Consider the following 23,143-nt stretch of genomic DNA (forward strand, 5'->3'; position numbering starts at 1 on the left):
CTGAAAAGGAGACATAATTGGTTTGAAACGACTGTAATTTTAACAAATAGATAGAGCGAAAAACGCTTTGTAAAATGATATATAAAGTAAGGATATTTTAACGAAAATTTATTTGAAAATACATCCTTTGAAATCAAAATTTAAAATTCCGCAAAAACCTTATTGTCAAACTAATACATCTATGCCAACATTGGGACGAAACAGTTATAAGCAAGTCGTTTCCAATAAAACTATAACATTTTAAAAATTAGCAAAAAACATGGGCGTCTGTCCATTATGAAGTGGTAATTTAAAGAAATATATATAGCTCTAGTATTGTACTATTGAGCTATCTCAATGAGAACTGTGTGTTACTTATATGTAATTACTATCTCAAGTAGTAAAATTAAACATAGAAAACGCAAACATATATAAACATGTGTGTGTGTGTGTGTGTGTGTGTGTGTGTGTGTGTGTGTGTGGTGACGAATAGGCTCCTATATGGTTGACTATTTTAAAAAAAACTGATCACCTATAATGATAGAAGATGTATCGAGAGACAGGAATGGGTATATTTGATCTGGCATAATGCTGATTCATTAAAATTGTGCGGTCTGCGTTCGCGCCTGGTCCACAAAGTATGGAAATAAAAAAATTTAAAAATTAAAAAAAAAACGTTTACAAGTGTTTTTGATATATATGTACATAATAATACTTTGATAAGTATGTTTTAAGCTAAATAGGGATAGTATAATAAAATTGTGGGGTCTGCGTTCGCGCCTGGCCTCCATAGAATGGAAATAGGCACAAACTTTAATAAAGACTTTTCATATCTATCTACGTAAGTATACTTTGATAATTATGTTTCAGTTTGTGTGTGTGTGTGTGTGTGTGTGTGTGTGTGTGTGTGTGTGTGTGTGTGTGTGTGTGTGTGTGTGTGTGTGTGTGTTATGGTTTACAATAAAGTTGAATACGGAGGAAGCATCTTCTTCAAGGTCGTATTAAATAATAAGAATAAACATGTGAAAAACAAAATAGGCGGACAGACAACTTTTGGTTGAGTCGATTTTGGAAACAGGATCGTGGTAATTTTTCTAAAAATAGAAGCAGAAAGTTGTGCAGCGAGAGTAAAGCATGAATTCCCAGGCTGAAAGTGACGCCAAAGTCATGACACATGCAACGTATATAAAAAGTTGTAAGACATCGCCCACCACAGTCATTTGGATTTCTTTCAACTTTGCCTATATTTGAGGAATATTGCACGTTTTGAGCCGTTACTGTATTATTTTACCATGAAACTGTAAGTAGTTTTATTTGATTCTTATGTTATCTATTTCAGAATAATCAATTCTATGATAAATACCAATGTGCATTCATTTGTATATATTTAAATATATTTCCGTCCCATCACACGAAATTAGCGCGTAGAATAACTGCCAGATGAAACCATTTTAAGTATTTTCGGGAACGATCAAAGTAAATAACAGGTCCGACATGCCCCCTTCGCTGTTGGAAATTAGGATGGAAATTATTCATAAGGGGGCGTTTTATTTCTTTTCTTTTTTTCTTTCTTTCTATAGTTGATACCTTTTTATTTATTTTTAACTTTCCAGATTGAAACGTTTCTTTCTTTCTCGTTTTGATGTTGTTTAACTTCACCGACTGGGGGGTTATTTTATATGAATATGAATATTTACGTACTATTTTTTCCGGCATTTTTGACCGCCCTAGAAAACATATGACTGCTGATGGAATTTTCCGTCTATATATAAGAGTCAGATACGACCTAAGATGAAGTACTGTAGCTACGTCGGGAGCTGCTGAGGGCACTCTTTCTTGTCTTGTATATGCATTAAAAAAAATCAAAATTTACTAATATTCATTTCATTTCATATGCCCAATTTTTCGCCTCGTTTTTCACTCGAGCCAAAATAAAAATTATCAGCATATCCCTATTCAAATCGTAATTAAAAGTTTAGAATATATTATGACAATCGTTCACTGACGAAACCTTTTGTTAAGCGTAGACATAATCTCATATATCATGCAAATATTTTTTTCGAAATAGGCGGAAACAAATGTCTGATAATTAAGTATTTCGGGATGAAATTTGGAATATTTTCGGAATTATGATTATTTCACTCACTAGGAGTTTTCACACAGGCCATTATCAGAGATTTCTCACTTATAAAGACCAGTGGTGTTCCCTGGAGTCTGGGTGACAACGAGTCTCCCCAGATTTCCAGTAATTCTAACCTTTTTTGACAAATTTAGCAAATATTTTTTTCCTGGCATTTTTTAGCGTTTTAGAAAAAGTCTGACTCCTGATAGAATCCTCTATCTATATATAAAAGTCAGATACGAACTAAGATGAATTAGTGTAGCTACTTTTGAGGGGGTGCTGTTGAGGGTACGCTTTTTTTCTTTTTTTTTTTTTGTATATGTACTATAAAATGTTTGAGCATTTCATTTATACGTCCATTTTGCTTCTCGTTTTTCACTCGAGCCAAAATGAAAATTATCAGCATATACTTATTCAATTGTAATTAAAAGCTTGGAATATATTATGACAATCATTCACTGACGAAACCTTTTTGTAAGCGTAGACATAATCTCATATATCATGGAAATATATTTTTTTTAGAAATAGGCGGAAACAAATGTTTGATAATTAAGTCTTTGGGGATGAAATTTGGAATATTTTTTTAATAATAATAATTATTATTACTGACTTTTCTTTCTCCAACTTTACAACATGGCAAGAAAGAAGAAGAAGAAGAAAAAAGAAGCAAACAAAATACTGAGGATGGAGTTTGACTCCGAAATAAATTTAAATTATAAATTTCAAGCAAGTAAAATATTTGTTTATTTTCATAAAATTGCGTTGTAATTTGGCTTTCAAGCGCACTTGATGCTTATTTTATTTTATTCAAATTAAATAAACGCTTCTATAACGGAACTCACACCCTTGACATGTTATTATTATTATTATTATTATTATTATTATTATTATTATTATTATTATTATTATTAGCATTAGCATTAGTATTATTAGCATTATTATTAGCATTAATATCATTTCATATCTCAAAGTACATTGTTATGAGGATATATACTATTTTATTTATGTCGATTTTCAGTACTTACTTTAACAGTGCTCAATACATCAATAGGGTAGGGTAGCAAGTTATGAAAATATATGGCAATTAAGCTACACACAATATTTTGCGTTTCATCCTCATAATAAATCGTCAGGCTAAAACGTATAGAATCCGTGTTACTTATTGTTTTCATATATTCACGTAGTGTTCAGTTTAGTTAATTGGTTAGCTAGCTAAATTAAACATAAAATTGTGCATAAAAACAACAGATAACACGAATTCTATGTTTTTTAGATTGTTGATTCCTTATGGGATTGAAAGGCAGAAGATTTTCTATAACTTAAGGAATCAACAATCTAAAAAACATAGAATTTGTGTTATCTGCTGTTTTTATGTACCATTTTATGTTTAACTTAGCTAGCTAACCAATTAATTAAACTGAACACTACGTGGATATATGAAAACAATAGGTAACACGGATTCTATACGTTTTAGGCTGACGATTTATTACAAGGATGATGTATATATATATATATATATATATATATATATATATATATATATATATATGTGTGTGTGTGTGTGTGTGTGTGTGTTTGTGTGTTCGTAGTCACTGACATACAGTCCTGTTTCGTTGTATCACAACGCATCAGTGCCGCTAGACTAGCACCTCTCCCAAGTCAAGGATTGAACCTAGAACCGTCGTGTTGACAGTCGGCAGTTCTCTCACTCGGCCACGGAAGCGATGCCCACAAATAACCTGTTCGAATGTCAATTTAATCAAACAGCAGTCCACCACTTTTACAGTGCTCAAACCGCCTGTTTGTAAACAAACAAACAGCGAGCTTAAAGTATATATAAATATATACTATAATAAATTCGTATCCTGTCTTTCTGCTTGTTTGTTTGTTCATAATAACGTCAGAGCATATATATGTTTAATGAATGTTTAATATGAACTATGACGCCATACATGACGTCATGACGTCAGAGCCAAGTTTAAAGAGAGCGAGAAAAAGGTTTCGGGGCAACGCCAGGTGCATACGGCTGGTATATATATATATATATATATATATATATATATATATATATATATATATATATATATATATATATATAACAACTGCACGGCTTAATGCGGGAATTACACATGGACGCCTGTGTATTCAATGAGCATAAATATGTTTTCATACTACTCCGACGCTCTTCCAACTTATTGAGTACTGTTAAAATAAATGCTAAAAATTGATAATTAGCAATCTAGTTGGAGTCTTTTTTGTTCCTTGCAGCATTTTTCTTATGGAACGGACGTTTCTAGTCTTTCGCTACCCCATCCTTTTTCAACGCTTGACTAAATTTCAATCTCTAGTCCTTCTTTGTAAAACTTTCATAAAAGAGTTTTTTGTTTTTGTTTTGTTTTTGTTTATTTAATTTTTTTTTTTTTTTTGCTGCTTTTCGGGGTTAGTCATGGATATTTACGTCGAGGAAGGGGGCGCGGGTGCTATGAGTTCGTCGGAGTACATTCCAGTAAAATTCTTGTAAAACAAACAATATTGCAGTGATTAGATAGGGATTGGACTTAGTGCAGATCTATTAGGTTGGACATTCTTTGTTGGACGCTGTTGGAAAGAGAGAGATTTGTGGTTGATAGATCGGTCCATATGAGGTAACAATATTCATAAATAGTTGCTCAATAGAGATATAAGATTCTCTCATGTGCGAATAATTTTCTAGCACGGTAGAGGAAACCCAACTTCTTTGCAGCAGCCTTGGCAATGTCTTCTATATATGTGTTCCAATTGACGTATGAGTATTAGGCTGAGGAATTTGAATGATGAACTCTCGACTAGAGAGTGGTAATCGGTAGCTGGAAAAGTTCTTTGTAATTGTTGAAGGAAAGAAGCTTAGTCTTAGTAGCATTGAATGTTACCATCGATTTACGTCCTCATGTCACTACAGAGTGGGGATCATTTTCTTTTCATGCCTTCAATAAGTGTGCATTTGTTTGCCCCACATATCTTGTATAAAGCGTGATGTCAAATATTTCTCTTACATGAGAGACGCCCCATGGAGTAATATCTTTTCTCGCCTTGTTGAACAATGCGTAAATTGCGGATGTGACGAGTTTTTTTTTATGGATATCATGAAAAATAAAGGTTCAAGGTTCGACCCCTGTCATGTTGTTTGGGTGTACAGCCGTCGAAAATGAATGGATGTATCTTTTGCTCAAAAAGATAATATTAATCATTCGTCTATACCAAGTATACCGTACGATTTAATTTTCAGGAGAGCTTCATGATAAATCGTGTAAAGTGTTTTGGGTGTATCAATGGCTACCGCCCTTACTTGTCCCGCATTGTCCAGTGCATGGTATATGCGTTCAGAAATGATTGTTAAGATATCTACAGCAGAACGCATTGCCTAAATCCATACTGTTATCCGGAAATAAGTTTATTGAAGTTATTCCACCAGAATTCTTGAATACTGGTATCACAGAGGCAATGTTCTAGCTACCAGAAAAGCAAATTAAGGTTCTTGTAGAGTTTGGAGAGAACAGGACTAGCTCAGTAGAGCATTTCTTTATTAGTATAGAAGGGATAAGATCAAGCATACACGCCTTATGCATTGGATGTATGTAGATTTTTATTTTATTTTTATTATATCACATAGATTTCATTTTTATTATATCACATAGATTTTTATTATATCACATAGATTTTATTTTTATTATATCACATAGATTTTTATTTTTATTATATCACATAGATTTTTATTATATCACATAGATTTTTATTTTTATTATATCACATAGATTTTTATTATATCACATAGATTTTTATTATATCACATAGATTTTTATTTTTATTATATCACATAGATTTTTATTATATCACATAGATTTTTATTTTTATTATATCACATAGATTTTTATTATATCACATAGATTTTTATTATATCACATAGATTTCTATTTTTATTATATCACATAGATTTTTATTTTTATTATATCACATAGATTTTTATTATATCACATAGATTTTTATTTTTATTATATCACATAGATTTTTATTATATCACATAGATTTTTATTATATCACATAGATGTTTATTATATCACATAGATTTTTATTTTTATTATATCACATAGATTTTTATTATATCACATAGATTTTTATTTTTATTATATCACATGGATTTTTATTATATCACATAGATTTTTATTTTTTATTATATCACATAGATTTTTATTATATCACAGACATAGAAAGTGGTGCTTATCAGACCGAGTGTTCACAAAAGGAAATTTGAGAGAAAGTGGTTTGTTGTGTCTAAGGTAGAGATAGAGGCGAATCGTCGGACAAGTGGTTCAGCTTTTTTGGTTGCCATGCAGGCGACAACTCTGTTGTTTGTTAGCGTGGGAATGTTGCTTGCCCCTTATTCACAAGATTTTACAATGTTTCCAGATTTTGTGAGTTTTTAATTTCTGCGACTCAATGCGTTTTTCTGGTCATCTTGTTATTTTTTTTAACTACAGCTAATGGCAGATATATTGGAAGAACGCTATCTACTTTTGCACAATGGCAGTTGCACAGACTGGAATGTATCATTGGGGATTATATGGCGTGCTATAGAACTCTCGTTTGTGAACACGTGCTTCAATACCTGCTTTCATCCATTCGATTGCCTCATTTGCGCATTGTTCAACAAGGAGAGAAAAGATATTACTCCATGAACCGTCTCTCATGTGCGATATCTGATGGATTCTCAATCAGCCTTTTTAAAGTATCAGCTTAGAATCGAAAGTTAAGGGTAATATTTATCAATATAACAAGGTGATCAACATTCCCGAGTGGGTTATGGACCTTCGTCACACAAGCCTCAGATAATGTAGTCGAGAATAGATCAAGACACGCGGCTTCCTGATCTTCATGAACTGGGAGGCGAGTCGGGAAGGTGACAGTCTGCGAATGGAAATGAGATATAGAGAAACTATACACATTGTTCCTAGCTGCGTCCGTATAGCTCGGGAAACCGAGCCAATTACTGTGGTGGACACTGAAATAACCAAGAACATGTATTTGGGCGCTAGTATCTAAAGAGAAAGCTACATCTCTTCTATTAGAAACTCGGTCGATTAGTTTACAATCCTGAGTCGAAAGAGAAAAATAGAAGAACTGTATGTAACTAACGCGCTAAGTTAGTTTAAAGCACATGAAGTTTACATAGTCTGATTTTTTATTTCGCTCTATAGTCAAAGGTTACGATTATAGACTCTAAGTCTGTGCATGTCAGTCTAGGACCTTACCACACAGTGAGATGTGTTCAGTCATCTCAAATTAATTAGAGGGGATTGAAAAGCGTAGGTTGATTTCAATTTGTACCAGGATATCCGGGGAAGTAACTACGAGAAATTATTGTACTAGTTATTATACTATGTTAGGTCTTAATTCTTATGTATTTGTGAACGCGAGTCTCAAAGGAGGAGGCAAATTAGTTGTGTTTAGGTAAATGTGTGGTATAATCTTGTTTTTGTTTAGGATGTCTCTCCATATAATTGTTTCACTTTTATTATAGAGTTGCTAAATACATACATACATATATATATATATATATATATATATATATATATATATATACTAAGTTTTGGCTGGTGGTTCTTTTAAAACTGTTGTTGACAGTCGATTACTTCGGCAAAAAGATCTTAATTTTCTTCCTTTAACATGGCTGGTTTGTTGGCTGCATCATCCTAGGCGTTCAGACAAAAGTTAAAATATTGACTTGCTTTGAGCGTTTCGAAATGTGTTTCCGGCAGAGCAGTCACAATTCACATTGATGATTTCCGGCAAAATGGATGAAACACATGTTTCTATAGATACGAATTTAAAAACAAATCTGGGAATATAATATATAAGAAGACTATAACAATGCGGGGAATGGGGTGTTAAAATGATGTGACGAATGGACACAAATGGGCAAACGAAAGAGGGTCTTATAGAGCTTGTTTTTATATCCTAATATATCTATTTTTCAGATCAATCTCAAATACAAGCCAGTAAAATGGACTTACCGTTGTGATGACCGGGATGGTATAAATCTTTGATATTTCGAGAATAATCTCTTTTTCAAAAAAAAGGATAAAAGAAATGTCTTTAAAAATATGTATAAATGAAGGGAGATAAAATGTTTCAAATTATGATTTACAACATATATTGCTCGTACACAAGGAAAACATATAGCGTACTTTGGGGTAATTGTGCCAAGTCTGAGGTAATTGCGTCAACTAGCTAAAAGGGCTCTTTTGACAACCACGTATATAAAGAGCACTTGTTTTTAGTTGGCACAATTACCTCCGGATTTTGCGTAATTACCCCCAAAGTACGGTAAGCTAATATGTCAAGGGCCCAAGATATAGACGGCACCACTACTAAAAAATATATTTTTATATAGTACTAATCTTCAAGATGTGTGTGTCAAACTGTGATTACATATTACAGTTATATTAGTGAAACTACTGCTGCAAAGTTTCAAAACAAAACATACAAAATCGACTAATTCTTTTGACAGCACCAACCACGAGTAAATGAAATCTTTATGTTCTTATACACACAATTAATCACAGAAAAGCACCGTATTCGTTTTTACAAAGAGCGCTGCATTATCGCTAATGGTAAATGGAAAGTTTACTTAACATATTGCTCAACCAAGGGGAGGGTTATATATATATATATATATATATATATATATATATATATATATATATATATATATATATATATATATATATTTGTGGAAATATACTTTAGTTCCTTATAATATTTACCAATCCTTATTTAATAAGCTCAATGTAATTACAGAGCAATATAGTGAATGAATGACAAAAGTCTATATTCCAAATTTCATGATGTCGACCAGCTTACAATTTATTCCTTTAACTGAGTTGACATTTACAATTCTTGACAGTATCTGTTTCCTAGCACAAAATCAATCATTTAATTATTATATCAATTAGTGAATCTATTTTGCCTTAACTCATCAGAAGAAATAGCAACACTCAATCCATCAAAAGGAAATAAAGTGTTTTGACTTGATTAAAATCCGAAATTAGAAGAGAAGTTGTTAATGCCTTATAATATGTTTCCATTACGCCATTTTGAATTTAGAAATAAAGTGTTGTAAATATCAACTGAATTAGAGGAATAAATTGTAAGATGGTCAATATCATGACTTTTGTTATTAAATTTATATATATATATATATATATATATATATATATATATATATATATATATATATATTCTTAAGATTATATAAATATAGTCAGTCAGATTATTACTTCATAAATAACTGTTATTTAAGTTAAGTTACAACAACGAAAGGACTTGAAGTTGACCACGTTGTAGTTAGCGGGGAAGCGGTCTCGAATTATTGTGTTCCACGGAAGTTCTGAGAAAGAAACTTAACTTATTGATTGGTTTTAGGTACTCAATGAAAGAAAGGAAAGTTCATCTTAGTTGAAATCAATCTACACCTGTGAATTAAATAAAGACTTCGTCGTCCATTATTTCACTTTCTCGGCGGTCCTGGTTGCATCGTGGTATCAATTCTGTATTTTGAATGTGTTAAAATAGGAAACGAATATTAACAATACTTAATCATTGGGAGTTTGTCTTAATATAGGAGATAGAGATTTTTTCAATTGAAAAGTTTAATCTTGTTAGCACTTTAATTTCGAGAACATTCATTCCATGCCGATGCGAGATGACTGTCTGGGTGTATATGAAGAAAAAGTACCTGAAATTACAATGCACCTGAAGTAAGAACAATGCGTAACTGGCACTATCCTCCGATGCATCCAAAATGTATTTATTATTCATTAATAGTTGTTAAAGCAACGTCGTTTTAATCTATATAAAATCATTAGACGGCTTCCAACACCTTCATTATTTTAATGCATGAAAATTTGCTAAGAACGACTTCTAGTTGAAGTGCTTCCAAATTTGTTTAAAATTTCAAATTATTATGAAGTAATCCATTGTTTTTTTACAACTATTTTTAAGAAAAGATGAAAATGGCGGACATGTTTACGGTGATTACATTTGGCTAAATTTATTTTCATAATTAAATTATTTTTTAAATAGAATTTTTGGAATTTTGATTTATTTTAAGCTTTTGCAATTTTTGTTTCGAAATTAATATTCGATGAATTCTCAATAAAATAATAATTTTAGAAATCTTATGATTCATGTTAAGCATTCTGAAAATTGCCATTATAATATCATTGAAACCCATATCAATTCATATTCCATAAATAAAACTGGATAACGTTGAATATAATTATATTTTTTTTCAGGGATATTTCTAGTAATCATCTCTGTTTAAAAAGTAGAATTTTAAATGGAATTTTCACTCGTTTCTTACTTCATTTTCCCATTTTTCTTTATATCCAGTAAGGCACATTGTATAAAAGAATTTTTTTCTACTGTTTTATTCGATAGGATAATCATACAGAAGGGTTTTATTTGGGCTTTGAATACATATATATATGTATAAATGAAGAGAGATAAAATTTGAATACATATATATATGTATAAATGGAGGGAGATAAAATGTTGCAAATTATGATTTACAACATATATTGCTCGTACACAAGGAAAACATATAGCGTACTTTGGCGTAATTGTGCCAAGTTTGAGGTAATTGCGCCAACTAGCTAAAAGTGCTCTTTTGACAACCACGTATATAAAGAGCACTTGTTTTTAGTTGGCGCAATTACCCCTGGAGTTTGCGTAATTACCCCAAAGTAATGATTAATTAGTCAAAGTTTATTTGTAGGGAAAAGTGTCCTTGTGCCAGGTTGTTCTGACAAACCTCTGTACAGAGAGGCTTTCGAAAATCAAGGATAAGGTCTAGTTCTCTCTAGTTAATCAGTTCGAGCTGAGCACATGAATATTAAAACTATTCTTATTGAAAACATAGTCCACATTTGAATTATATTTTTGAAAGTCACATCAAAGCATATTTAGAAATCAAATCCGAAAACAATAACTGTTTTCAAAATAAAGTTCAAAATAAAAATTAAACTTACATCACATCACATTCTGTATAATTTAAACTATTTTAAAAATTAACTTTCAATGACAAAATCAACCTAGGAATATCCACAGATCCCGTAAAAATAATTTTGCGGTCAACTTCGTAATCTTATGCATTTTTCATCTCGTGTTTCCTTGTTTTCGCCTTTTGGTTCAAAGCAAAGATTTGCAGTCTCTTTCATTTTGTCGACATAAAATCCTATTGTATTTTTAGTCGTGTGCAAGCGACTCTATAAAGTACTCGGTCGGTCGGTCGGTCGGTCGGTCCGTAACACTTTTGTGCTTGGCCTTTTTGGTTAAGATCAAAGGTTTGTTGTTACTATATGCTGTTCTTAGGTTTTTAAGCTTTTCTTGACCTTTTGCCCAAGATCAAAGTGTAGTATAGGAACCCCCCCTGCCACCACACACACATAAATACAAAATTAAAGGGGTAACCATGATAAAAGAGGCTGACCGAGAGAAAAATCATTTAAAATTTACAACAAAGACGAGATGGATCAACCAACCTCATCATCCCTCTTTCTTTTTGAGTTGACCTTGTGCCTAAGTTTTTTGTTCATTTTCCCAATTGTATTTTTTTTCCTGTGAATAAAAAAGTTAATATCTCAAAGTGTATTATCTGTTCCGGCAGATACTCACCGGGGAGTTGGTTCCCATTTCCCCTTCACTCCTCACATTAAAAATCGGCCTTGTGCCTAATTAGCTCGGTGGGGGAGAAAATAAATACACTTTTCTTGGCCTTTTGGCCAAGATCAAAGTTTAGTATCTGTTCCGGCAAATACTGCAAGCAAAGACCATATGTGGGGGCAATCCCACATATAAGACCTTGGTCAATGTAGGGGCAACCCTTCATACCAATTGTCACTATCCAGCTTCCCTACTCCCCGGGGAGTTGGTCCCCATTTCCCATTCACTCTTCACATTAAAAATCGGCCTTGTGCCTAATTAGCTCGGTAGAGGAGCAAATAAATACCCTTTTCGTGGCCTTTTGGCCAAGATCAAAGTGTAGTATCTGTTCTTACTACATGATGTACTTATGTTTGTAACTTTGTGATATAAAGTGGGGGATCACTTTTCTGTATTAATTTAATGTAAAATGATCACCCACTTTACAACCACAGTCTCAAAGCCATTCAAGTCATTCTCCAGATCATTCAAGTTGTTTTGGAAGGATTCCAGTTATTTTTAAGCATTCAAGTCATTCTTAAGTTTATTCAGTTCATCCTTAAGTTCATTAAAGTAATTCTAAGTTATTTACTTTTATTTATTTGAATCATTTCAGCCCATTTTTCGGTCATTTTAGTTTATCTTTAAGAATTTCATGTCAATCCTACATTCAGGCATTCATTCATTACACGAGAGCACGCGACTAATGGCTATCGGCCTTGTTATAACTGAAGTTTGTTTTATCTCTTTTAGTTTTTCTTTCTTATTTACTAGCAGTTCAGCCCGGCTTTGCTCAGGTCCTATGTACCGTTCATAACTGTATGTGCATATGTATATATATTAAAATATTTGACTCATGTCCAGGTAACCTACATCTAAAATTTCAAGTGTTTAGACCCAAAATTGGTAGAGTTTTCAAAAGTCAAATCGTTAGACTTTGACCCCTTGACAACCAAATTCTGGCCGAAAACCGATTAAAAAGATTTTCTCAAACCTCAATACCTCTTATGTCAAATCTCGAGTCTGTAGACTGAAAATTGACAGAGTAGTTTGGTAGGGAAATGGACACATACAGACAAGCACACACACACACACACACACACACATACACACACACACACACAATTTCACTTTTATAGATATATAGATGCATAACCCAATTAGGAAATCTATAATTTTTATATATGTTTTTTAAAAAGTAAATTAAAAATGGAGATTTTAAATGAATTTTTACGATAAAATAAACATTACATTTAAAATTTCATACTAGAATTTAGAACTTTCATTTATAAAAATATAATTTCAATGAAAAAAAAGAGACCGTGGAATTTTCATCGTGGAATTTCCACCGTTTCCTTATTCCAAGAGGGGGAGGGCATTTATTGCTTGAAAGTGTTCACACACATACACATATACGTTTCTTTTCTTTTAATTCCTACAAAAGCCATAGATCGTTACGCATTCAATAAATGCCCGCAACTATCTATATTTCTGGTGAAAGCTGCAGAGTTTTTTGTTTGTTTGTTTGTTTGTTTTTTGTGTGGTTTTGTTTTGTTTTACGGCATATCAACCATTTTCGGATTATTTAATGCCGAATTCGGTAATTTTATTAACAAACGTTTTTTTATGTTTCAAGTTCTTTTTATTTTACAATATTTATTTATAATGTTTGGTTTGTGTATTTTGTAGAGGAAAATTGTTGTTTTGTTTTTGACTTTGCAGAAAATGATTGAAAAGAAATAACGATAGCATCAATGTTTGGTGAATTTTAGGTCAGGAATCCAGTATCTTCAGACAACCTGATCTGGTGTCACCAGAGTTCTTTGTATTAATTTCCAGGTGGTTTCATTCCAGAGACTGGCAGAAGAATTAATTTTTATAAGCCCAGGTTTTTGTAATGAATCAGTTCCAATATATTTGTTTGCTTCTACGAAAATAAAGCTTTACCAGAAATATACGTTTATCTTAATTAGTTATTTCAGCACGTTTACGAATTAGAGTTTTAAAGTTTTTTCGTATGTCTGGTACAAGTTGGTATGACTGGGTAGAAATAGTAGAGTAAATAAAAAAAAAACATTAAGTGGTTATTATTAGATTTTTAAACAATACTTCGGGAAAATATCTCTTTTACAAGTATAAGTGAGTAGAGTTTTTTTTGTTGTTTTTTTACTGTTTTTTATTTCATTTTTCGTATATATTGTTTATTGATGTTCAGTCAGGCATGTGATATCAATTTCGCACTTTAAAACAAAAAGTTGAATCGAAGTTTGTTTATAGTTATTCGGATTTTACCGTCTTCTGGGATTTTAACTTTCTATTTTTTTTATCAAAAACATACCATGTTTTTATATGCCTACGGACGCCTCTTTTTTATAGCAGTTAATTTTCTCTAAAAATAAATAACAGATGATACCACGGTCAGCCGTTTCTACAAAGAAATTAACTTTCTCTTTAATAAAACCCCACAGACTTTTCATAAATACCTGATTTTCTATACCATACCCGACATTCGAATCCGCCTTGTCTGACATAAGGCCATTGAATATTGTTGTATTTAGAGAAGTGGATTGGCACCAAAACAGTAATATTATATAGTCAGTTGGGATTTAGTGTTCTTATAACGGCACCTGTTATAAACATATAGAATGTATGTATGTTTTATCGCCAGGGGATATGACGTATAAACTGAGTCATATTGTATCAGAGAGTTATCACACGAGTATATATTACAGTTCATATTTACATAAGGTATCATTTTTATAAGAAGAATAATATACGTTTCATACCTTTTCTTTCTTCAAGAGTTCTTCTATCTTTACTGCTGAGCTACGTGATGAAACATGAAATGATCAACATCAACCAATTGGGACCTCTGTTCTTCCTTCTTTTGTGAAGCCACAGAACAACACTTATATTTTTAAAATATATAAATTTATTACAGTTGTCTCAAATGGTCTTCACAAGAGTGTGTATTTCGTGTCTACATGCTTATTCTTTACAGCCTCACTTCCTGGCTTGAAGTCCGTCTGTTCATTTCTGTGATCAAACTCCAACTCTTCGACTCTAAACTTCCCGACCTCCTGACCTCAGTATTTCGATGTGCGACCTTTCCACGTATGCCTTCCCAAGGTCATTTTGTTTATTTAACCTAGCTAATTTATTTAGACTTCCTCAGCTAAAACCCATTGCTACACTTTATTCTATAAACAATGACTAACTCCCAATATAAACTATTTTAAGAATATCATTGCATAGATAGATAAATAGATAGATAGGCAGATAGATCAATAATAACTAATTAACTTTTAACAATGTTATTATCAAACAATATTTTATACTATTAGCAATCATCATTGTGGTCTAGATCGCTATTTTTATTAAAAACACACGACGCTTCGCGTGTGTTTTGAAATGTCTTCTGGCGCCATTATACTCATGGCATTTTACTTCCTCTAAAATAAAATCATACTCCGATCAGTCGTTTCAGCATCTCTTTCTAAACAATAACGTGTTTAACTTCCTGTAAAAATCAACCTACATTCGGATCATTCTTTTCTCAAAGTAACTGATTTTCTATAAAAAAATATCCAACATTCAAATCAGCTAAGTCTGACACAAAGAGCATTCAATGTTTTTCAGTTTTCATCTTTTACTGGGATTGAACTGCTGATGCTGCATTCTCATCTTACATCATATATGCAGGAAACCAAGTTTCGTACATATTAAAAAAACATATGCGAATGAAAGACATAGATAGATAGATAGATAGATAGATAGATAGATAGATAGATAGATAGATAAAAGGTGTTTTTGAAGCATTATTTATTTATCTACTTACAACGGCTGTACATTCCTGCATTGTTAAGCCTTCACAAACACCTTTTATCCGTTAAACAATGCTTCAAGCAAACCACGACATACTTTTTAGATAGATAGATAGATAGATAGATAGATAGATAGATAGATAGATAGATAGATAGATGAGATGGTTCTCGTCTTTTTGAGCTATGTCAGGTTATATCTATTTCTATTAATAGCCATAGTCTAACGTTTAGTTAAGCAAACTGTTCCCGGTTGAACTTTGATTTCCCTTATTTCTCAACTAACTGTTTTATATACTAGTGGGTTTACTCGCCGATTATTTAAATTTTTTTTTTCTGTTGATTTTCATCTGCAGTTTCGAGCCATGCCGTCTCTACCAGATTTTCCTCGTTATCGTCCTATCATTTGCAGTGAACGGCACAGATCTTGACGAAGATATTGTAAAAAGAGTTGAAAACATGTTGGAGCGAATAAAGAAATATATTATCACCACTCCGACCAACAGTGAGTATCTCTGAGTCCTCAGTTCAGTTGTGCAAGCAAAACAAAAAATTATTAACAGCTACAAGCATTTATGTATCATACTTGTATAGTTAAGGATTACTCAAAGAATCTCATATGTTTTTCATCTCTCCTAAACACTAACCCAGTCTAATTATACTCTTACAAGTATTTATTTATAAATATAACACACATTTTTGCTTACAGATGAACCAAAAAATTGATAATTTTTTATTTATATTTTCTGAACAGCAACATAGTCTAATAAGATCCTTTCAAAGTCTGGCTCATATTGATACTTAATTCGAAATAGCCTTTTTTTCTTTCATTGGTGGGAATATATTTCATTTCGTACAAGTTTCTTTCTGAAAATACTGATATAACTAATGAAACTTTGTTCATTACTTTCATCATTTTCACCCCTCTCATAATATTTTTCATCATTTCACTTAACAATCTATCCATCTCGTTAGCCCTTGTTCTCGATTAGCTTCGGTAAATGGCGGTTCATTAATGAAAAAAAAAAAAAGAATGTAGATAGCAGCCATGCGCTCCATACAATAAAACATTTAAAGTAATTGTTGAACTAAAAATCCACGCCAAAATAGAAAAGAAACATTTAAGGCACTTAATTCTCAGTATTTCAAGTGACCGACCAGTTGTATCAATTTGCCTAATGAAACTCAAAAAATGGCTTCTGTGTAAGCTCCATGAATAAATATACGTTTCTGAAATAAATCATTATTTTCTAATTAATCTATTAGCTACAAGCTCCACGTTAAAAAACGACCCTGGTGTCTAACTCTGTCCCGTGGGGAGGCATAGTAAATAGGTACAAGCCGAGTCCGACCTGTTCAGCTAACATATATGTGCGTGTGCGCGCGCGCGCGTGTGTGCGTGTGTGTGTGTGTGTGTGTGTGTGTGTGATCACGTGTCTGGTTTGCCCGTATGAGTCTTTTTTTGTTTTTTTGCTGCGTGCAAATGAGCAGGTCGCGTGCATTATGTAATATTCGTGAGCTATTTGCGTTAAAAACGAATAAATATTTAATTATAAGACTTTAAAGTTACTCTAAGTGTAGATTCTGGGCATCGTGGTCAGAGGAAATACGATCCATAACGTAAACAATTGCATAAACCAAATGCCTACTTTTCTCACAGCTCAGAATCGATATTTACGGTAATTTTAAATATAACTTATATTAAATATTAAATTTCAGGAGAATTCGGGCATTTTCCAGCATAGCAAACAAAACGAAAACAATGGCCAAATGTAAATATATAACAAATAAATGTTACCAAAGGCAAGATAAGTTAATTTTCTACCTATTTAGATCATTTTTGTGTGTTTGAACTTATTTTAAAGCGTTTGAGAATTTTATTTTCTTAACCCTTCAGCCTTTAAGCAATGTCAGATTAGGGGGAGGAGGTTTGCAATTTTTACCCGACGTCGTGGCATCTCCTTATATGTCACCTCTTTGACCTTCCATTTTGCCACGTGTCTAGTCTGCCTGGAAGATTTTTTTTTGTTTTTTGCGAGTAAGTGAGCAGGTCGCGTGCATTCTTACCTAGGTTATTGTTGGGTAAAAGGGAACGGAATGAATATGATAATTCCATGATATTGTATTTTTAGTGGCAAGATTTAAAAGATGCTGGTGGGTGAACGAGATCACATTTTGCATCGCCCATAGTTTTTAGTCGCGTGCAAACGACTCTATAAGTCACTCCGTCGGTCCGTCGGTCCGTCGGTCGGTCGATCGGTCTGTCCGTAACACTTTTGTGCTTGGCCTTTTTGGTTAAGATCAAAGGTCTGTCGTTAATAGATGCTGTTCTTAGCTTTTTTAAATTTTACTTGGCCTTTTGGTGAAGATCAAGGTGTAGTATCTGTCCGGCAGACATGCAAGCAAAGACCACATATAAGACCTTGGTTAATGTAGCGGAAACCCTTCATACCAATTGTCACTACCCAGCTCCCCTACTCCTCGGGGAGTTGGTCCTCATTTCCCCTTCACTCCGCACATTAAAAATCGGCCTTGTGCCTAATTTGCTCGGTGTCGGAGCAAATAAATACCAATCCCATATATAAGACCTTGGTCAATGTAGGGGCAACCCTTCATACCAATTGTCACTATCCAGCTCCCCTACTCCTCGGGGAGTTGGCCCTCATTTCCCCTTCACTCCTCACATTAAAAATCGGCCTTGTGCCTAATTTGCTCGGTGGGGAGCAAATAAATACAGCTTTTTTTTTTGGGGGGGGGGGCAAGATCAAAGTGTAGCATCTGTTCTTACTACATGCTGTACTTATGTTTGTAACTTTGTGATATAAAGTGGGGGATCACTTTTCTGTATTAATTTAATGTAAAATGATCACCCACTTTACAACCAGTCAGTCTCAAAGCCATTCAAGTCATTCTCCAGATCATTTTGAAGGATTCCAGTTATTTTTTTAAGTATTCAAGTCATTCTTAAGGTCATTCAATTCATCCTTAAGTTCATTAAAGTCATTCTAAGTCATTTACTTTTTATTTATTTAAGTCATTTCAGCCCATTTTTCGGTCATTTTAGTTTATCTTTAAGAATTTCATGTCAATCCTACATTCACGCATTCATTCATTACACGAGAGCACGCGACTAATGGCTATCGGCCTTGTTGATAATAAAGTTTTATCTCACAAACTGAGGAGATGAAAATAAGAGAAAACTGATTTTGTCTTGATTATAGTTTTATATTATTTTATTGTAGGATTGTAAATGTGAGTTTGGGTTTCTAATTTCGGTAATATATTTTGTAAGAGGTGGAATACAGCGATTTTAAATGAAATTAAGGGAAAATGTAAACAAATATAATTTAATGTTGATGATAAAAAATAATGAGCTTAGAAAATATGAATAAATTATGGTTTAAAATGATTTCAATACCATAGCATTGTCTAATATTTTCGCGGTGATTTAACATGAGCGACTTATGTTTAAATCGCTTTACAACCGGTTGTAAGTTAACAACGGCCTCTATTTGGAATACCAAGTTGTGGATAGGGCATCCTTCCGGATGCTATACATTCACTTGATATCTCACAAATTCCAACTGAGAGATCCCTACTAATCGTAACTTTAAGTGAAGTAGTTTGACTTTCTTCTGCACTTGGTTCACCAGGCATATTTGTCAAGTAGTTTCTTGGGGGGGGGTCAAATTGTTTTTCATGAGTCCTGTTCCTTCTATAATTACTAGAATGGTAGAAATCTTCCTCAAATTACAATTTCTTTTCATGTACAAATAAAAATAGGGTACTTATGTAGAAAAGTTATTGTGTTGAAATAATAACGTGATTATTTAGAAACTAATTTTTATCATGGCGGGGAGAGTATTTTGTAACTATTTTGTACTTTCACCTAACAATTTAATTAACAAAAATCTCGTAAAACTTGAATTTAACTTTAAAAAAAAACACTATAAAAAAAAATCTAGCACGGTAAATTTTTTGCATAAGTACTAAGAATGGAAATGGCCATTAAAAAAATGAAACGTATATCGATTGCATTGTGACTTCAAATGAAATATTTGTTTAACCATTGCATAACGATGTAAAGCAAAGAAGTATTAAGCATACGAAGCATACGACATGAGCTTTAAAAATAAAACATAAATGATGCTCAATCGATAAACTATACACATTGTTAAATTGCTATAAATTATGTATTACTAAGCGTATATAAAAAAATAGATAACATTTTTATATAACTATGAAATTTATTCACATTCGTCTTATGAAATACTAGCATGTTTGGAGGTGTGTGTTGAGCAAAAAAAAAAATAAGTGGTAGTAGAAAGAGAGGCCCGAACCCGCACCACGAAGGAGGAAAAGAACGTGAAAAAAAATGTGACGTCTTTGTCTGTTACGACCACCGCCGAACCGGAAGTGACGTAGGTTTAAATTAAGGCTAGAGAATCGAAAAGAGGGAAAATATCGGCGAAAACAGTGACCCCCTCCTTGTAGAAAAGTTCCCAGTTGAGGGTGAAGAAATTAATGTTTTTAGCCAATTTTTCGGTATTTGTTGTCTGAAGGGTTGAGTTTCAAAACCATACTGATCTTGTGAAAATCTGTCGCTTCTGTCGAAAGTTTTAGGCAGACATGCAAACATACATACATAGATTTATATATTTGTAGCTCAAATTTTCGACCCAAACCAATTAAAATATTTCACTATCTCTGAATACCCCCTTTTTGTAAAATTTCAAATATTTAGACCAGAAATTGTCTTTAGTAATTTGGCAGAGACCGCACAGGTCAATTTTCTTTTAACTTTGACCCCTATTATGACCCCTTAACATTTATTGTTTTGGGCACAAATCAAGTTATTAAGTTAGATCCATGTCCAAGAAATATATATCTAAAATTTCAAGTGTTTAGACCCCAAATTGTCGGAGGAGTCTGGTAGAGTTCTGAAAGGTAAAATCGTTGAACTTTGACCCCATTAGCAGCCAAATTTCTGGCTGAAAACGGATTACAAAGATTTTCCCAAATCTCAATACCCTGTATATCAAATTTAAAGTCTGTAGACTGAAAGTTGACGGAGTTATTGCGTAGGGAAATGTACAACAAAATGGACACACACAGACAGACATATAATTTCACTTTTATTGAATTTTAGAAAAAATTATCGTTGCCCGGGTGTTTGGGGGTATATGTTGAGCAAAAAAAGTGGTAGTAGAAAGGCAGGCTCGAACCCGTACTGCGAAGGAGGGAAATGTACACACACACACACACACACACACACACTTTTATAGATATACTAGCATTTCAGCCCGGCGTTGCCCTGGTGTTTGGGGGTGTATGCTGAGCAAACAAAAAAAAACGGTCAATTTTTTTAACTTTGACTCCTATTATGACCCCTTAACATTTATTTTTTTGTGGCTCAAATCGACTTATTAAGTTAGATCCATGCCCAAGGAACCTAAATCTAAAATTTCAAGTGTTTAGACCGCAAATTGTCGGAGGAGTTTGGTAGAGTTCTGAAAGGTAAAATCGTTGAACTTTGACTCCTTAACAGTCAAATTTCTGGCCGAAAACCGATCACTTGGATTTTCCCAAACCTCAGCGGCCTGTATATCAAATTTCGAGTCTGTAGACTAAAAATTGACAGAGTTATTACGTAAGGAAATGTACACAAACACACAGACACACAGACGCGTTCACTTTTATAGATATACTAGCATCGGTGCCCGGCGTTGCACGGGTGTTTGGAGGTGTATGCTGAGAAAAAAAAACTGTCAATTTTTATTTACTTGGACCCCTATTATGCCCCCTTAAAATCTATTGTTTTGTGCTCAAATCAAGTTATTAAGTTACATCCATTTCCAAGGAACTTATATCTAAAATTTCAAGTGTTTAGACCTCAAATTGTCGGAGGAGTTTGGTAGAGTTCTGAAAGGTAAAATCGTTGAACTTTGACCCCATTAACAGCCAAATTTCTGGCCGAAAATCGATCACACAAATTTCCCAAATCTCAGTACCCTGTATACAAAATTTTGAGTCCGTAGATTAAAAATTGACAGAGTTATTGCGTAGGGAAATGTACACAGACACACAGACACACAGGCACGTTCACTTTTATAGATAGATAGATAGATAGATTGGTAGCTTCTACTCGAGTATTTTTTCACGAAATTTATTTTTGGATGTGATTAAAGGGAAAATCAAAATATACCGCCTTGTACGGGAATTGAACTCACAGCTTATGAGATTTTTCTGCTTCTCTAATGCTCCTTTTCCTCCTCCTCTTTCTCCTGACACTTATAGTCCTATTCGCTTTTTGTTGCCACACGAATGGACAGAAAGACGGAAATGGGCTTCACTAATATTTCTTGTAGAATAGTGATTATAGAATTTGCAGTGATTGCAAAATCGGTCGGATTAGAGTTAGGGTTAGTATTATGATATGATTTGTTCAAACTCATACCCTATTCTAAAAATGAGAAACATGCTAAATTTATATTATTTGGATTAGTCAGACTACTGTTTTCATCTTGAGTTTTATTTTCACAACGTTTCGTGTGATGTAACCCCAACATTTTAAGCGTCTCTTATCAAACTCGGAAATCTTTCTATTGAAATGGGGAAAGTTCTGTCAAACACGGAAATTAGCACAGAATTTCAAACGAAACTTCATATTTAATGCACACGGTAGCGTGCTTTTAGTTCCGTCAACCATAAACGATAGAAGTGTTAAAAGTAATTCACAATTGTGTTTTTAGTATTGACCACACTGACGGTTCAAACTTCAACCTCGTTGAATGTTATTTTCACAACATTTCGGTCTATATAACCTCCGACCTTCTTCTATCTTGTCGAACTCTGAAATATTTCTGTCAATTCGGGAATTTGTACGAAATTTCGACCCAAACGGAATAGCATGGCCTCGTTCCGCCAGCCATAACCGGGATCGTGGTGTAATGGATAAAGTACTTGGTCATTCAGTTGTATATTAACACTCTTCTGGGGATTGAAGGTTCAATCCTCAGTGCAGGCGACACTCTAAATACAATTGTGAATTATTTTAGACTTACACCGGATCATGGCTAACGGAACGGGAGTAGGCTACCCCAGTGGGTAAAATAAAGGGTTTCATTCGAAATTGCACGCAGATTCTCGAGTTCAACACAAACATTCCTGAGTTCGACAAGATACACCTGGAAAAGGTCAGAAGGTATATCAGCAGAGATGTTGTGGAAATAACACTCCAAATAAGAACAGTAGTATAATTCAAATACTTTAGACTATCAATCCCCTATCTAAAAGAAGTGAGAAACATAAAAGGTTATGCTTTGTCACATGGTCTTGACGAAATTCTGAACAACTGAGTTCCTTGATATGTGATGTGAGACATCCTCTGCTATAGTCTGAATACTTTCTGATCTTACTAACGCTGTTTCTAGTCACTTCAGTGAAGCTAATACGTCCGTTTAGTTTATATTTATCTAAAAAC

The 23,143-nt window shown here is 33.2% G+C and overlaps 1 protein-coding gene and 1 pseudogene across 1 annotated transcript in view; both read left to right on the forward strand.

Moving 5' to 3' along the window:
• Positions 1 to 1,108: 1,108 nt before the first annotated feature.
• The window catches only part of LOC145277998 (immunomodulatory peroxidase-like), a 95,252-nt gene continuing 73,217 nt past the window's right edge, over positions 1,109 to 23,143 (forward strand). Inside the window, exons 1-2 of the mRNA XM_080130168.1 lie at positions 1,109 to 1,279; positions 16,017 to 16,165. Of these exons, the coding sequence (XP_079986294.1) occupies positions 1,272 to 1,279; positions 16,017 to 16,165 (157 nt within the window). The 5' untranslated portion in view covers positions 1,109 to 1,271. The remainder of the gene's footprint in view (positions 1,280 to 16,016; positions 16,166 to 23,143) is intronic.
• Positions 12,145 to 12,282, forward strand: LOC145278492 (U2 spliceosomal RNA; annotated as a pseudogene).

Source organism: Euprymna scolopes, chromosome 6 (genome assembly GCF_053919585.1).
Source record: "Euprymna scolopes isolate OS-2025 chromosome 6, ASM5391958v1, whole genome shotgun sequence".
NCBI lineage: Eukaryota > Metazoa > Mollusca > Cephalopoda > Sepiida > Sepiolidae > Euprymna > Euprymna scolopes.